Source organism: Lipotes vexillifer, unplaced genomic scaffold (assembly GCF_000442215.2).
Source record: "Lipotes vexillifer unplaced genomic scaffold, Lipotes_vexillifer_v1.1 scaffold308, whole genome shotgun sequence".
In the NCBI taxonomy this organism is placed as follows: Eukaryota; Metazoa; Chordata; class Mammalia; order Artiodactyla; family Lipotidae; genus Lipotes; species Lipotes vexillifer.
In genome coordinates, this window is record NW_006792985.1 from 2,700,870 (window position 1) to 2,719,407 (window position 18,538).

At 45.1% G+C, this 18,538-nt stretch overlaps 1 protein-coding gene across 1 annotated transcript in view; it reads left to right on the forward strand.

The window, feature by feature from the left end:
- Positions 1–17,345, forward strand: part of NUGGC (nuclear GTPase, germinal center associated) — a 41,827-nt gene extending 24,482 nt beyond the window's left edge. Inside the window, exons 12-18 of the mRNA XM_007466184.1 lie at positions 5,179–5,343; positions 7,151–7,308; positions 8,782–8,923; positions 10,376–10,484; positions 11,562–11,698; positions 13,726–13,816; positions 17,206–17,345. Coding sequence (XP_007466246.1) covers positions 5,179–5,343; positions 7,151–7,308; positions 8,782–8,923; positions 10,376–10,484; positions 11,562–11,698; positions 13,726–13,816; positions 17,206–17,345 — 942 coding nt within the window. The remainder of the gene's footprint in view (positions 1–5,178; positions 5,344–7,150; positions 7,309–8,781; positions 8,924–10,375; positions 10,485–11,561; positions 11,699–13,725; positions 13,817–17,205) is intronic.
- Positions 17,346–18,538: the final 1,193 nt, after the last annotated feature.

The window sequence follows — 18,538 nt, forward strand, 5'->3', positions numbered from 1 at the left end:
GCAAACTGCCTGGGAAACGAACCCCCCATCTACAATGAACAGCTCAGGAAACCAGCCTGCTCTAAAACTTGTAGGAAGTTAGACTGCTATCTCTAGTAACAATCTAAGAAGCTAAACAATGACTTCTTAAACAATCAGCCCCAAATGGCCAGACCTTTGTTAATGACTGAGGGCTTCCCTTATCCTTTTTTTTTTTTTAACTGTCATCCATATTTTATGGCAAAGAGATTGCCATTTCTCTTAGGTGTTTTAACATACGAGCAATGGCCGCTTACAAAACAGAAAAGAAAATTTAAACAACCTGAAACACACAAAAACAACCCATCAAATTCAGATGACAGAAGTATGGCTGGAAGGTTACATCTCCCGTCCAAACTAAACCCTTTAGCAACGACTGCATTGCCTTTAATTCTGCAAATGACAGTCTCCCAGCAGGCTGCATTATTCTGATCCCACACATCCTCAGTATAATTGGCTGCCCATGAAACTCTCATCACAGACAGCCTTGTTAGCTCATGGGCTTCCCTAATCTTTATCCCTGCTTCCAACTGAGGACCAATCAAGAAAAGATAAATATGCATCCTCATGAATCACATAAGATACCTGCTTCAAGGTCTCCACCTATGGCTGCCCCATGCCAGGGGCCTCTGATCAGGGCACCAGAAGCCTTCCCATTCCTCTGCTTGCCTTTGAGTGTCTGCCAAACGCAAGTGATGGCCACAGACTCTCTTGCTATAGAAAGCTCTGAATTAATAGCCTTTGTGTGTTCTCATTTGGTTGGTATTTCTTTATTTCCACACTTGCTGTCAGCTATCAGATTTGCACAGCCAAGCTGTCTGACTTCTTGTTATGCACAACAGGGAAAGGGGAGAGAAATGTACCGGTAGGGCTGGTCCTGAGAATGTGGGACAGTGAACCTGGGAGGGCCCTGTGGAGTGATGAGCAGAGGCAGCTGGTGGGGACCTGACTTCAGTGTGAAAAGTAAGCAATGTCAACTCTTTTATTTTTAATTAATTAATCAATTTATTTATTTATGGCTGTGTTGGGTCTTTGCTGCTGCGCGTGGGTTTTCTCTAGTTGCGGCGAACAGGGGCTACTCTGTTGCGGAGCGCGGGCTTCTCATTGTGGTGGCTTCTCTTGTTGCGGAGCACGGGCTCTAGGCACACGGGCTTCAGTAGTTGCGGCGTGTGGGCTTCAGGAGTTGCGGCGTGTGGGCTTCAGTAGTTATGGCTCGAGGGCTCTAGAGCGCAGGCTCAGTAGTTGTGGCGCATGGGCTTAGTTGCTCCGCGGCATGTGGGATCTTCCCAGACCAGGGCTCGAACCCATGTCCCCTGCATTGGCAGGTGGATTCCCAACCACTGTACTACCAGGGAAATCCCAGCAATGTCAACTCTTGATGGTCCACGCAGTGTCAGTCAAATGTCCACATTTTAGAAATTAAAAGTGCCATATAGAGCAAGATTCACCATCTTTTTTATGGTATCTCTTATTCCTTGTTTGGGTCTAGTTCTGTGTAATAAAAAAGAAACCCTTCTGGAATCTGAGATTTTCTAATTTGACTTTTGTCCTCTGAAATACCAGCGAACGTTCTGACGTTCTAACTTCCCCCCAAAATTCTTTGGGGTGAAAGTTGCCTCTCTGCTCAGCAAAAGATTGTTTTCGGAAGTGCTGACGGAAAACGAATCAGATGTGGTGCTGTGTGTGGTTGGTTTATTTTATAAACACCAGGACAAAGCATTTTGCAATCGAAATTGGAGTGTGGCATGGAGGTGCAACCCGTGCAGGGGCTCAGTCCCTCCTTGTAGCCAGGCTGCAGGTGACAGAAGACACAGAGGAGGGGGCTGGCTGGCACTTCTGTGATAGCCTTTTAGAAGGAGTTGCCAGCAGGCTTACTCAACATTCTTTGGCCTCAGATATTGGTCTCAGTCTTAGTTCTCTGATGGAAAGCTGGAAGGCAAGAGTTTGTCAGTTCCTTTGCATTCTGGAAAAAAAAAATCAAATCTAAAAATATATGTGACAGATCATTTTTTAAGATTGTGACTCAAACCAAAAATTTTAGAGTTTGGATAGTTAGTGATTTTAAATGAACAGGGATCTAGTCTTTATTTTTAAGAATCAATGGGGAGTTGATTATGACGATCTCAATGTTGAATGAGTCCTGCATTTATTCACAGCAGATGCCAGCCTTTCCCTTTCTCACTGCTCTTTTATTTCCAGCCTCTTCCCTTCTTATCATTCTTTTGTTTCTTCAACAAGGATTCTTTGAGAGTGAGCCTTTGTGAGAATCTTGCCCGTGGAGTTTCTTCTCATGACTTTTTCCTTCTTTCATTTTGATCACTAGTGATACCACAAACTCCAAAGAATCTAGAGGGACCTCTGGGGGAGAAAGTATGGCTTATAGAATTCTAACTAGTGAAAACTCTGAAACTCCCCAGGGCTTGCCTGAAGTGGAATAGTTTCCATAAAATTCTAAAACTCCTCTATTCTGAGACTCAGGGTATAGGAGTTTGAGGCTGTTTTCAGGATCATTCAGCCCCATTCACTTACGTGTGGGCTTCAGGAGTTGCGGCGTGTGGGCTTCAGTAGTTATGGCTCGAGGGCTCTAGAGCGCAGGCTCAGTAGTTGTGGCGCATGGGCTTAGTTGCTCCGCGGCATGTGGGATCTTCCCAGACCAGGGCTCGAACCCATGTCCCCTGCATTGGCAGGTGGATTCCCAACCACTGTACTACCAGGGAAATCCCAGCAATGTCAACTCTTGATGGTCCACGCAGTGTCAGTCAAATGTCCACATTTTAGAAATTAAAAGTGCCATATAGAGCAAGATTCACCATCTTTTTTATGGTATCTCTTATTCCTTGTTTGGGTCTAGTTCTGTGTAATAAAAAAGAAACCCTTCTGGAATCTGAGATTTTCTAATTTGACTTTTGTCCTCTGAAATACCAGCGAACGTTCTGACGTTCTAACTTCCCCCCAAAATTCTTTGGGGTGAAAGTTGCCTCTCTGCTCAGCAAAAGATTGTTTTCGGAAGTGCTGACGGAAAACGAATCAGATGTGGTGCTGTGTGTGGTTGGTTTATTTTATAAACACCAGGACAAAGCATTTTGCAATCGAAATTGGAGTGTGGCATGGAGGTGCAACCCGTGCAGGGGCTCAGTCCCTCCTTGTAGCCAGGCTGCAGGTGACAGAAGACACAGAGGAGGGGGCTGGCTGGCACTTCTGTGATAGCCTTTTAGAAGGAGTTGCCAGCAGGCTTACTCAACATTCTTTGGCCTCAGATATTGGTCTCAGTCTTAGTTCTCTGATGGAAAGCTGGAAGGCAAGAGTTTGTCAGTTCCTTTGCATTCTGGAAAAAAAAAATCAAATCTAAAAATATATGTGACAGATCATTTTTTAAGATTGTGACTCAAACCAAAAATTTTAGAGTTTGGATAGTTAGTGATTTTAAATGAACAGGGATCTAGTCTTTATTTTTAAGAATCAATGGGGAGTTGATTATGACGATCTCAATGTTGAATGAGTCCTGCATTTATTCACAGCAGATGCCAGCCTTTCCCTTTCTCACTGCTCTTTTATTTCCAGCCTCTTCCCTTCTTATCATTCTTTTGTTTCTTCAACAAGGATTCTTTGAGAGTGAGCCTTTGTGAGAATCTTGCCCGTGGAGTTTCTTCTCATGACTTTTTCCTTCTTTCATTTTGATCACTAGTGATACCACAAACTCCAAAGAATCTAGAGGGACCTCTGGGGGAGAAAGTATGGCTTATAGAATTCTAACTAGTGAAAACTCTGAAACTCCCCAGGGCTTGCCTGAAGTGGAATAGTTTCCATAAAATTCTAAAACTCCTCTATTCTGAGACTCAGGGTATAGGAGTTTGAGGCTGTTTTCAGGATCATTCAGCCCCATTCACTTACTTCACAGACGATGCCCTTGCGATCCAGAGATGCTAAATCATCTCTGTAAGGTCACACCTCAATTCAAGAGCTATTTCTGTCATAACACTTGGAATACACTTTAAAAGCCTACGTTATCCAGCCATTTCTCCACGCCACTCATTCACCCCAGAAATGTTTATGGAGCGTGCTCTCCGTGCCCTGCCTTGGAATAAACAAACATGAATAACAGAGTCTGTCTCTCCAGCAAGGTCCTGGCCCAGGGCAGGAGACACATGGCCTGAGAGAGACATAGCACAGCAGGGGTGTCCTAAATGCAACAGGAGCCCAGGAAAGAGCGCCCCAACTCTGCCCGGGGAGTCAGGGAGAGCGTCACATGGGAAGTGACTTTTGAGCTTTGGGAGTATGAGAACATGGGAAGAGCACATGTAAAGGACCAAAAGGATGGCACATTTGGGGAATGGTAGAAAGTTCAGGGGCAGCTACGTGGGAGGACCTTTTGGGCAAACAGAGAGCTGGTGGTGCTGGAGAAATTGATTGAGTTCTGGCCACGAAGGCCCTTAAGTGATGAGCTAAGGAGTGTGGTTTCTTTCCACTGCAGTCAGGCACCGTGTGGTCCCCAGGGTTCTCATACAGGGGGCAGACACTACAGAGTTCCCAGTTTGGAACCTAGAGGTCAAGGCTGCCCCTGGAGGTCACTCCCTTGTATTACTTGAATAGATATTTTCTTCCCTGACTAGACTATTCTCCTTTGAAGCAGGAACCAAGTCTTTATTGTTGTGGTCCTGTAGCTTTGCTGTTTATTTAAAGCGGGGTCCGGATGATCAGTATTACCTGGGGCTTGCTAGCAATGTAGAATCCCAGGCCTTTGGGTTTGAACCAACTCTTCTGGTGATTTCTATGCACGTTAAAGTCTGAGAAACCCTATCCTCCAAAACTGCTTTGTGCACGAAGTTCATTAAATATTTGTTGAATCAGATGTCATTGGAAAAATATCTTTTAATGACAACCGGATTTTTAAAAAATATTTATTCTTTTAAGTAGCCTAATGGATTAAACCCCAGGAAAATTTACAGGAGGATATATTTGTTCTATTCTCCAATCCCACGAAGCTTAAGGAGGTCTGTGCTCTGAAGGATGCCTTACTGGGATGACAGGGAGGAGTCCACCGTGGGTGATCTGCTCAAGCTAAACCTTGTGTTGGTGACAGACTTAAAGAAAGCAGAGTAGGAGGAGACAGTGCCTTTAGGGAGGGGGTGGCCTCACGTTCCTGATGGCCCTTGTCCCTAGAATGAATACTTGCACGTGAGTGGCCTGCGGAGATTTGTGGAAGAGAAGATACAGCTGCTGGAGAAGGCCATCGACCAGTGCTTTGCTCACATAGTGCAGCCTCTGCAAGAAGGGGTCCGAAATGCCAGGAGTTCCTACCAACAGATCCTTGGGGCGTGCCTGGTGGTGAGTGACCCTCTTAAAAGAAAAGCCGTGATGTTCGGTGAGGCCTGCCTGATTCTCCACCATTTTTTCACCATCCCATTGCTTTTGAAAGAAATAAAGAGCTAGAAGAAATTAGGAGAGAGTGAAAATTGCACACAGGAAAGCATATTGAGTGAATTGTTTGTGCATTGTGAGGACGCAGGGAAGGGTACACGTACAGCCGAAAGAATTGGAATTTAGGATGCGAGGGTCTTGGTTGGAACACCAGCCCCACCAAACATCCTCTCTGTAGGCCTGGGCAAGGCCCTAAACCCACTTAAGCCTGTTGGGATTTTTCTTCTGTAAAACGGGGATGGTAAACACTTGCCCAATCTATTTCACAGGGCTGATGTAAGTATCAATTAGATACACAGTAAGAAAGCACCCTATAATCTCTCACTTGGCACACAAATTATTGTTTTATCTTTTAATTATTCAATAGTTATATGGGGTTTCTAAGGCATGAGAGATAAGAAATGTGTGTGGTTGTTTAAGCCATGAAGTTTGGGGTAATTTGTTTCATAGCGATAGGCAACGAAGTGACCCTGGAGAGAACTGTTTCTATACGATGGTGGAAGATCCCAGATCACAAAATGTGAATGAGTGGGTGGGTGCTGAGAAGGTGAAGGCATGAGGCGGGGACCAGTCCTCTGAGACAATGTGCTTGTGGAGGACGAAGCAGCATCAGGCACCTTCAGGCCGTCACCAGGGCTTCATCCCAGGAACTGTCCCCGCTCTCCTCAGCCCCTCAATGGCTTCTTTACTCTGTGACTGTGGGCACAACCCAGGGCGTTCCTATTTGATAAGCAACTTGCCCTTGCGATCAGATATTTGGGCAGACATGTATATACGAACATCATATCTTTAGGTAACATAGTAAAATAGCCTAAATGTCTAACCATACGAGAATGCTAATGATATGATACATCCATATGACATTACGGTGGTTATTCAAATAATTTTTTGGAAGTATTTACAATGAATTCAGGAAATGCTCATGTTATAATATTAAGCAAAAATGTCAGAATATTAAAATAGAGATAGATGATAGATTGATATGGGAAGATATGGATAGACAGGTGGAGATAACCATGCTACATGGCCATTCACTGAAAACATGTATCATTGATTAATGATCATAAAGGCCTCTACCGAAATTTCAGTCAGTGCAAATGTATTTTTTATTCTCTTTACTGAGGATCAATCACCATGTGGCTAAAATTTATCAAGTCTCTTATAGCTCTAGCTTCATATTATTTTTTTCTTCCGATGTGTGAGTTTATGTCTCTGGGAGAAAATATTACAAAGAGATATACATCAAGTTACATTTTATCAAATATTTAATAAAAAGTGTAAAACATCGAGGCTGTGCTCGGAGAACCTAAAACACATACTCGTGGTAGAGTCAGAGCACATTTTCATTTTAATAACTGCTCATTTAGCACATATTTATCAAGCATGACCTATACCAGGACCAGATGGTGAGGACATCACGATGGATGAAACATCAGGCCTGATCTTAACCAGCTGATGGTCCAGTTTAGCAGCCTGATGAGTAAAGAGACAAATGCAAAGCTGTATGTAAGCAGAGAGCAGAGGATGCTTTGGGAACCCAGGGCAGGGGCACCCGCCAACTTGAGGTATGACTGCTGTCCTCTCTGAAAGATCATGTCTCCACTCTTCCCTGTGATTCTTGGTAATGGTGTTTGGCCAAAGGCAGTGCAACTCTGATCCCGTGAATTCTAGGTAACACCTACTAACTCCACTATCTTATTGTTTAATTATCCAGAGGAGTAGACGAAACCAGGGTTTTCACCAGACTCTGAAAGCGGTTTGCCTGAAAAACGGTATCTATGCCTCCAGGACTCTTGGGAGAATAGATCTGAACGAAGCCATCACGCAGCCCATCTATGAACAGATTGATCCTGTTTTTGGAGGCATTTTTAGGTAAAGGATCCCTCACTTGGATCCTCTGTGAACAAACATGCGAAGGACGCTCATCTTTAAGAATTTGTACTTTGGATCTGGCAGGGTCCAGAGTAGCTTGCAACTTGAGGAGGAAAACTTAGTCTTTGGCAAAACACAAAAGCCCTAGTTTGGTTTACTTAAAAATTTCCTGTGGTGACCTCGAGTGCAGCTGGAGATGCTGCTTTCCGATTAATATTATGATTCCCATTATTTTTCAAATATCTCCTACATGCACCGGGGATCTGAGCCCAGGACAGGGGTATTTTGGTTGGAGAGTGTGGAGTTAAGGAAACACACGGCCTTTGTAAATTTCCCTGAATGAGAAAAGGAAAAGTGGCTCACGATGACTCTGCTTGCTTTCTGACACACAGCATGCTCACACATGGCGTGGGGTGGGGGGCTTGAACCTTCAACAGCGCCCCGTCCTTCCCTTTTTCCTTGACCTCCAAACCTTTTCTCCATCCACAGAAACAGTCTCTCCTAGTCCCCAGCCTGTCCCCAGTCTCCCTCCTTTGCACCTGGCATTTCACCTGGCCTACCACCCTCTCCTGTTTGAGCCATTCTACCTTTGCTCGATTCTTACTCAGTGCCTCCACCCCGGTGCCCCCAACCTTCCTTTAAATGTGTTTGGAAGCCTGCTAGCCTACCTACGCTCACCCGCCCCTGTTTACACATCTGTAGGGTAAACTCCAAATTCCTTGGAATGGCCTTCAAGACATTCCACCTGCTTCCAACTGGCCTTTCCCATCTCTCCCCACCCCCCTGTCAGTGTCAACCCCTGGCTTTAACCAGCCTGAAGACAGCAAAGAGCAACTGAGATGTACCAGGGACTTGTGCTAAGCACTTTGCATGCATCATGTCATCACATCCTCCCCATAACCCTCTGAAGTGGCTCTGGTCTTCTTACAAGTGAACACACTGCCATTCGGAGGAATCATATAGTTTTCCCAGCGTCACCCAGCTCATAAGAAGAGAGCTAGGACTTCAGGTCTCTGCCCTCTTCTCCACTCACCTGATGCTTCTTATTCCTAGGATGTCCTGAAACCTAGTTCACTATGTCGTCCCTGTGGAGAATGCCTCCTCCTCCTTTTCACGTCCCTAAATCTTACCCATCTTTTAAGGTGTAGTTCGTCCCACCCTTTCAAGTGGGAACACCTGGGCAGCAAAAAGACTATGAGTTTTGAGGTTAAACAGATCAGTGCCCAAGGTCTGGCCCTGCTACTTACTAGCTGTGTGACTTTGAACACATTAGCTACTGTCTCTGAACCTCAGCTTTCTCATCTGTAAAATGGACATCATTGCACGGACTTCATTATAGGAATTTTATAACTGTTAGATCTCGTGCTTCTTCTCTTCAAAATGAGTAAAAGAATACCAGCTAGTTTCCTCTTTGTTTTAACCCCACAATAGCCACCGTTGTCTCTTAACATTTTATGGTGCTTTCCCCTGTAGGTCTGGGAAGCCCAGTGATGGTTCAGCTCTGATGCCCCACATAGATGCTTTTAAGTACTCTCTGCAGGAGAAGATGACGGAAATTGGGATAAGAAATGGCTGGAAATATGATAGCTATAAAAAGAGTTTCCTGATCCAGGAGGTAAGATCCTTATAAAGTGAAGGGGGCAGCGAGGTTGGGTAGTGGTTTTCTTCCCAGCAGGATTTTGGAGGTTGCCTGTCTTTTCCCACTTGTTTCCCTGGAGTGTCCAGGGTCTGGGTGGACCTTATAGCAGGCACTGTGGGATACAGAACACTGTGGGATGGGGCAAAGAGAAGCGGTCCTGAGTCTGCTACAGACGTAGCAAGCTTTGTCCCACTGAGAAGAAAGGAACAGTAAATGCTGAGATTGTCAAGTAGCCCCAGTTCCCAAGAAGAATCTTCAAAGAATCCTTAGAAGTATAAACATTTGAATCCACTTGTAACATATTCTCACTGACTTCTTTATCATTTTTGCCAATATCATGAAGTGTTATCCACAGCGGTGAAGTTTAAAGAAGTGTCTTTTTTTGCAGATCATTTTTTTTTTTTTTTTTTTTTTTTTTGGCTGTGCCTTGCATCAGGTGGGATCTTAGTTCCCCGACCAGGGATCGAACCTGCACCTCCTGCACTGGAGGCACGGAGTCCCAACCACTGGACCACCAGGGAATTCCCTATCTTTATCTTCTTTATCTCTGCTTTGTAAATACTTTTATGATGGCAAGTAATACTTATACTCCCGGACCGGGGCACGAACCCGTATGCCCTGCATCGGCAGGCGGACTCCCAACCACTGCGCCACCAGGGAAGCCCTGCAGATCATTTTTTAGTTTCGAGGCCTCAAGACTCTTGTCTGTGACTCATTTGCTTAGGCCAGGCTGTCTTAGTCTGTTTGGGCTGCTGTAACAAATACCATAGACCAGGCAGCATATAAACAGCAGAAATTTATTTCTCACAGTTCTGGAACTGCAAGTATAAGATCAAGGCGCAGGCAGACTTGGCGTGCGGTTGGGCCTGCTTCCTGGTTCACGGGTGGCCATCTTTTTGCTGTGTGCTTACATGGCAGACGGGGCAGAGGAGCTCTCTGCGGTCCTGTCTATAAGGGGAATCATCCCAACTGGGAGGGCTCCCTCCTTAAGACCTAATCACCTCCAAAGGCCCCACCTCCTAATGCCATCACACTGGGGTTTAAGATTTCAACAGAAGAATCTGGGGGAACGTGACTATTCAGTCCACAGCACAGGCCCAGCCCAAATCACAGGGTAACACTAGAGAAATCGCCTGTGCCTCCCCCGCCCTCCTCCAAATGCCCCATCCCAGCAGCTTGCATGCACCCGGGTTCAACTCTGCAAATAGTTATCGAGTTTTCTGAGGTGCCCGGCACTGTGGGAAGCACTTGGGGATATAAAAGTGCTTCAGATAAAGTTCCTGCTTGTGAGGAGTTCACAGTGGCAGAGACGTGTGAACAGCCAACGATAATACAGGGCAGAGGAGGCGGTGCCCGTACACGGGAACCCCTGCCCTGCTTCTATTAAGGGATTGTCACAAATGGCTTTTTGTTAACGTGGATTCTCAGATAAGCGCCATCCTGGGAGGCCTGGAGGGACACATCCTCAGAAAGAAGAGGAGGATTTATGAGTCTCTCAGCACCTCTGTTCAGAACGACCTGAAGCCCTGTTACGAAGGTGGGCCCCTGAGAGTAACTTTTCCACCTCCTCTGGGGTCTGTCGGCTCCTTTAGCATCCTAGTCTGCTGCTCCCCCTTCAAAGTATTTGTCCTCCTGCGTCCTGAGTCCCCATAACACTCTTGGTCTACAAATTAAAACCAAACAATTGCAAGGGTGTGGGGAGAGGTCAGTCATGACCCATTTCTATCTATGTGTTTCTAGTTCTTTCTGTCCACCCTTTATCTAGACACCTTGCTTCTCCTCTCCGTGCTGCATCTCAGCTAATTCAACTATAAAATCCATTACCCAATTCTCATTCTTATTTTCTTTAAGTATTTGTAAACTCACTTTCCAGCGTTTTCTTGCTTTGGTGGTCCCACTGTTTTTTTTCCTGGGGTGGGCGGGTGAGTTTGGAATTTTGGAAGCTTCTGCTTAATTCGTTCATTAGATTTTCAACATGAAAATGATCTAAATATTGAGTTAGTGTTTCGTATCATGTTATTCTACTTCCACGGTGTAGAAAATGGTGCTACATGTATGAATATATATAAGTGTATGTATGTAGGTATGTATAATATATATGTGTGTGTATGTGTGTGTGTGTATAGTTTGTTTGCTTGTCTTTTTTTTTTTAAATGTGCTTTTTAAATTTATTTTTTATTTTAAAAATAAATTTATTTATTTATTTTTGGCTGCGTTGGGTCTTCGTTGCTGCGCGCAGGCTTTCTCTAGTTGCGGTGAGCGGGGGCCACTCTTCATTGTGGTGTGCTGGCTTCTCATGGCAGTGGCTTCTCTTGTTGCAGAGCACGGTCTCTAGGCATGTGGGCTTCACTAGTTGTGGCACGTGGGCTTCAGTAGTTGTGGCTCGTGGGCTCTAGAGCACAGGCTCAGTAGTTGTGGCGCACTGGCTTAGTTGCTCTGCAGCATGTGGGATCTTCCCGGACAAGGGCTTGAACCCGTGTTCCCTGCATTGGCAGGCAGATTCTTAACCACTGCACCACCAGGGAAGTCCCTGTTTGCTTGTCTGTCTTTCTGATGCTAAAGATCTCTAAGCAAGTCCTTGCTGTGCTGTGACTGTGACTATCATTTTTGCCAGAGGCAGCTCAGATCACGGGCAAAACAGCATGTGAAAGAATGAAAGATGTCCTCAGAAGAGGGCTGGACCAGCAGGTGGCCGAGGGCATGTTCGAACGGGCTCAAGAAAGGATGCAGCACCAATTTCACCAGCTGAAGGTATTTGACACCCATGGTTTGAATTCCAGTCCCAAAGAGGCTCCTGGGGGAGCACAGGAAGCAGGTACAGAAGACAGAAGGAGTAGTAACTGTTTGGGCCCAAATAGAGCCGGATGCCTTCTCTAGAGAGGGCCCAACCGACGGCCATGATTCTGGGGAGGAGGCCAGCCTCCACTGCCACCACATGCTGGCTCGGGCTTCTCTCTGAGGCCGTGGCTTCAGAAACGCAGCCCCTCCGGCTCTCTCCTGCCTCTTTCCTCTTTACTGAGTCATCACTAGGACAACTGTAATATCTAGAGGGGATCCTAAGCTCTTCACAAACATGAGTTCACTGAATCCCCAGCAATTCTGTGAAGTATACTATTATTATTCCCATTTTACAGATGAGAAAACGGAGGCAGAGAGAGGTGTATCAAGAGGTCACACAGCTAGTAAGTTACAGAGCGGGGATTTGGGACCAGGTAACCTGGCTCCGGCAATAGCATAATCTTAAGACAGATTTTTTTTTTTAAAATGAGGGAAAATGACTTGTCTACATAAAATACTGATAGATAAATGCCAGTCAACTATTATAGGTCAGTCTGTTACAGTCCCTGGCATAGATTTAGGTGTGACGCTGTCTATCTCAGAAGACAGTTCCTAACAGTTTCCTCAAACCTAAGTGCTTTTGTCAAGTACGTTTGGATGATCTTATCCCAGCCCTGGGTCTCTTAGCTTGCCAACCCCTCCCCAAGTAATATAAATTCTTTGTTTTAGTCCAAGGTACTGCTGGCTGCCCCACCCCCCACCCCAGGCCCCAAGCCAATAGGGTTTCCAAATTCATCAGCCTCAGTCCAGGCTTAGCTGACTCTCTCCCAACCTCCTGAGGACCCCGGCTCCTTGCTATGTCCGTCCACCTCTGAACCAGCCTGCTTCCTGAAACCTGCTTCTGCACAATCTCCTCTCCCCGCATCACCACGGTTATGGAAAATACATTTCTCCGCAATACAAGGCATGTAATATCTCTTGGACCAGGCTAAGAGGTATCTCATTTACCAGGCGTGGTTTAGTTTCCATCATTTAACATATTACCACCGACTACAAATACTTGCAGAAAATTTGCCAAACTCTACAGCTGCCAATCCCCACTGAATGTATAAAAACCCGCCCTTAAGGTGCCCAAGAAAACAATTCCACCGAAAAATGATTAGCACCTTGAGCATGTACAAATGTATCTTAAATGACAGCCATGCAGGAAGGTGAAACTGGGCAAGACCACAGAGGGTTCCCACTCTCTGATCCGACAAACAAGGAAGCTGAGGCCAAGGGCATGAGGTACTAGAACAAGGTTCACAGATGCAGCCGAGATTAGAGCTTTGGGTTCCCAGCCTGGTGCACTGAAGAAAGGACCATAAGACTTGGAGTCAGGAGATGCAGGTTCAAAACTAGGCTCTGTCAGGCTAGTGGAGAGTCCGGTGTTTTTCAAAGGGAGGCAAGAGGTGCTTAGAAGAGGAAAACTGGTTTTAGTTGATAGAAGGACTGAGAGTAGCAAGAAGACATTTCTCAGGCAGTTGGAAAGTTGTATATTAATGGTGTATTATGAAATGCAGGAGGTCAACAAACATTTACGCAGTGACTAAATGCATAATAGGACAATGGGACAGTGACCCTCGCTTTGCCTCTTTTTCTGTCTCTGCGGTGGCTGTTCTCCCCCCCACCACGCCTCTGTGCCTCCTCGTTACTCCTGATTTGGTCATTCAGCATCAGAGGTACAATTTCCGTGAGTCTAGGAAAGGAGATACAAAGGCAGGTGGGACCCCTCAGAAATGTTGTCCTGATGACTCTGGCCACCCAGGGTATTCTCAAGTGGTCCACCCTTGGACCTGACTTTGAAAAATGTGCCAAAATGCAAACTTTGAAAAAGTTGCCAAAAGGCAACCCCAGTCGCTAACACTCTCTGGCTGGGGGATTGGGTGGGGTCCCTTTCATGAGATTCCTTTCCCTTGGGCTGTGCCCTCCTAACAGAATGACCGTCCTTTGTCGTGTAGAATGGAATCACGGAGAAGGTGAAGGGCAGCGTCACCACCATGCTGACCCTTGCTTCGTCCCAGGGGGATGGGCTCTACAAGGAGCTCGCAGGTAAATACATACAACCTTTGCATAAAGGGTGATGATGCCACACCCCTAGCCCCCAAACTGTGGTTGCTCTTTGCTGGATTTAAAGAAATTAAATTTCTAGGGCAAGGGATGGAGATGATGACAATTATGACTGCCCCCTCCTTTGCTGAGCACCCAGCTGAGACCAAGCATTATATTCGGGTTTTGTGTACAATGTCTCACCACATTCTTACATTCACCCTCAGGGGCAGGCATTCTCGCTCCATTTTGCAGATGCAGAAACAGAAACTTAGATAATGTGCTGAGGATCCATAGCTGGAAAGCGGCAAATTCAAATCCACGCCTCTGTCCTGGTGTCTCCATAAACCCATTCTTTTAGGTTGATATCTTCCCATGCGAAGCCTCGTTTTCTGGTTGTGATGGAGAAGGTGTGTTTTCGTCCACCAGGAAGCTGGGGATGCAGCACCAGGGGTGTGGTACAGGCAACCATCTCCGCTTCACACCATGGGCTCCACCGGGTCCCCTGGTGTAAGCTGGAAAGTGTAAACTGGTGCAAACAGCGACTGGGCAATTTCTAGCAAAATTTAAAATGTGCACATCCTTTGGCCCAGCAATCCTTCTTTTAGGCATTTATCCTCTGATATCCTCATACATGGCAGAGTGGCATGTGCACAAGGTTATTCAGGGCAGCATTGTTCATGGTGTCAAGACGTCAAAGATCCGTCCATAGACTTAAGGGTCATGACGGTTAAGCTCACTTAGCTACACCACTAGTAGAGGACCTCGCAACTGGTTAAAACAAAAAAAAAGTAGCTTTATATGTAGCTGTAAGAAACAAGCTCCAAGATATATTGTAAAGTAAAAAAAAAAAAAAGCATGTAATGTGTTGCCATTTGTGAGAGAAAAAAAAGGGAAAAGCATATGTTCGTGTCTGTATATGCAGAAAAATCTCCATGGGATACACAGCAACTGGTCACACTGGTTGCCTCTAAGGAGGGGAACTGGAGGCTGGAGAATGGGGAGGGCAGAGACTCGCTTTGCACTGGGTCTTTTAGGTTTTAAACTATGTACACAGTTGCCTGCTTGGAAAAAAAAAAAGAGCTGCTGCCTTTGGTGAGTCCATCAGGGTGAAAGTGGTCAGGGCTATTTCCAAAGAAAAAGCCACAATTTCCGCTTCTAAAGATCTGTCCTGCACTTCCGTATTTCTTTGGAAATCATCGTTCTCTCCCAATTCTGGCTGGTGAGACGGCCGTCTAACCTGTTCCTAGTGGTCTCTGGGAAGGAGATGTGACACCCTTGCACTGCAATTTATCGGTCTTTCCCATGACCATCTGTCTTGAACCTGTTTTAAGATTAGAGTCACCCAATCGTGTCTTCTTTTAAGAACCCCCGCCTCGAAGTGGTCAAAGGTCTTCTGACTCTCCCGGTCTCACAGACAGAAGATGCTCCCCTGAGTTTGATGTAAATTACTCTTTGCCATAATTTAAGACCGTCCCCTTTTCTTCCCATCACCAGTGAATATACACTATGTAGGGAGTACTGGGCCAGGTACCAAAGAGTTCTGAAACAGTGCCTGCTCTGAGTCTTAGCTAGTTGTTAAGACAAGATGTGCAAGACTGTAAATCACAATAGCAGATCATATGCATTCACTCTACAAGAAACCACAGCCCCCTCCTAGGCGCTGGGCAGTGTTCTAGGTACTGAGGATACAGCAGTGACCAATACAGACAAAAATCTCCACCTTCATGGAGCTTACAACCCAGAGGGCAGAAGGTAGGCAGGAAGCAGAATAAATAAAGCGTGTGGCAAGCCAAAGAGCGATACATGCTATGGAGAAAAATAAAGCAGGGAAGGAGAGAGAGAGGTCCTGGAAGAGGGGACAGGGTGACCAGGGAAGGTCTCACTGGAAATGTGACATTTAAACAAAAACTTGAGGGAGGGGATGCACTTGGGCACCAGACTGTTATTCCCACAGTGCAGAAGACAGTGGTCATTCAGGGTTGGGACACTGGGGTAGCTTCAAGTAAGCTGGGCCCTAGAATGGAGCCTGGAAGGATAAATACGATTTAAGAGGCAGTGAGGAAATGGGAGACCTTCTAGACTCAGGAGAAAGACAAATAGACTCAGGGTTCTGACTCCCTTCTTCTTTTTTTTTTTTTTTTGCGGTATGGGGGCCTCTCCGTCATGGAGCACAGGCTCCAGACACGCAGGCTCAGCGGCCATGGCTCACGGGCCCAGCCGCTCCACAGCATGTGGGATCTTCCCAGACCGGGGTACGAACCCGTGTCCCCTGCATCGGCAGGCAGACTCTTAACCACTGCGCCACCAGGGAAGCCCCTGACTCCCTTCTTGGGCAAGGTCTTGGCTCCCATCACTGGCCAGCTCAGGGTGGGTGGGTCTGAGTCGTGATGCGGGGCATATAGAGCCAAGGGCGATGGAGAGACTTTCAGGAGCAATGCCAGAGCCAACCCCAAGGTCAGTCTGAAGTGTCCCTTCAAAGAGGACTGTGTTTGTCAGGGTTCTCCAAAGAAACAGAACCAATAGAATGTATACATATGTCCATAGAGAGAGAGAGAAAGAGATCATTTTAAGGGATTGGCTCATGCAACTATGGCAGTTTTGTGCATCCAAAATCTGATAAGGGAGGCCAGCAGGCTGGAGATACAAGAAAGACTTGCAGTTCAAGTCCAAAAGCAGTCTGCTAGAGAATTCCCTCTTGCTCAGGGGAGACCAGCCTTTGTTTTAGTCAGATCTTCATCTGATTAGATGAGGCCCACCCACATTGCGGAGGGCAATCTGCTTTACTCAGAGTCCACTGATTTAAATGTAAAGCTCATCCAAAAATATACTGACAGAAACATCCAGAATAATGTTTGACCAAATATCTGGGCACCACAGCTCAGACAAGTGGACACATAAAATTAACCATCAAAAGGATACCATTTAATGGCAGATCATCGGCTAAGAACCTGAGATGCCAAAAATAAGAGCAGATTCACTTAGAACGGGCACAGCTGTGGGGAGAGAGATCAGAGAAGGAGAGAGATGTCTGGAAAAGACTTGGGGGAGGTTTTGTGTGGGGCGTGTTTTGTATCTCCTTCCACTGAGCACTTATGAGGCCTTTGTAAAGACTCAGTGATTTCCCAGACCTTTTTTATGGGTAGGTTTGTGTTTATTTTCAAGGTGCCCCCTATGCTGAGATAAGCCTTAAGGTAAGAGCAAGCATGCCTGGTTTGATCGAGCTATTTATAAAACATATTGACTGGACTGTCTGATCTCTAAGCTCCATTCTCAAGCTCACATTCTGGGACAGGTGACCGAGGTCAGAACAGGATTCTTGGGGGATTTGTTTTCTGGGGACATTTCTGAAAAGGACTAACTCCTAATGCTTACTCTCTGCTCTTCTGTAGATGTCAAAAGTGAATACAAGGAGATGGAGAAGCTGCACAGGAGCCTGAGGGAGGTTGCTGAGAATGCACTGCTGCGTAGGGGCATGCAAGATTTCCTTCTGAGAATGTCCCCCAGCAAATCTGGCCCCCCCAAAACATAGGTTTAATTCCTGAGGCTTAGCACCATGGAATACAAACCTGGAGGCAAATAATCAGATTTACTACTGTTTGTTAAAACCTAATAAAGAACACTTCCTAACTTTGGGGGCTTTATAGACAACTCAGTATATTGTTACTTCTGTCATAAGCTGAGCACGAAGCAACATCATTTCATTTTTCTACTACTGCCAGAAAGAGTCATCTTGAAACCCTAAAGCTTTAGGGACAAGAAACTTGTGCTTTACTGGAGAAAAATATCTGAACAGCGAAAAACTTATATGTGGAATCTAAAATATGATACAAATGAACTTATTTGTGAAACAGAAACAGACTCACAGACATAGAAAACAAACTTATGGTTACCAAAGGGGAAATAGGGTTGGGAGGGATACATTAGGAGTTTGAGATTAGCAGGTACAAAGTACTGTATGTAAAAAGGATAAACAACAAGGTCCTATTGTATAGTACAGGGAGCTATATTCAATATCCTGTAATAAACTATAATGGAAAGAATATGAAAATATATATATATATAACTGAATTGCTTTACTGTACACCAGAAACTAACAAAACATTGTATATCAACTATAGTTTAATAAAAAGCAAAAACCAAAAATAAACATTGAAAAACTTAAATATTGTGGGAAAAAATTGCAAAATAAAGCTTTAGGGACCCAATTCTGTTTGCCATTTTCATACTGATGAGACTTTTGGGTAAGGAGGTAACATTGTGCCATGGAAACAACATGGGTTGTTCTGTGGGTTGAGAGCCTGACAGATAAGAGACCTGGCTTTACCACTTCTCAGGATTGTTATCTAAAATGAGCACTTCTCAAACATTTTGATCTCAGGACCCCACTCCGAAAAATTATTGAGAACCTTAAAGAGCTTTTTTGATGTGGGTTATATCGGTTGATATATACTGTACTCAAAATTAAAACCAAGAAACATTGTAAATAATTATACTAATTCATTTTAAAATGACAATAATAAGCCCGCTACATGCTTTCATAAATAACATATTTTTATGAAAAAAAGTTTTCAAAAAAATTTAGTGAAGAAGCGTGACATTATTTTACACTTTTGCAAAAATCTCTTTATTCTTTGGCTTATTAGAAGACAGCTGGATTCCCTTATCTGTCTCTGCATTCAATCTGTTGCAATCTTTCTGGACAATGAATATGAAAAAAATACA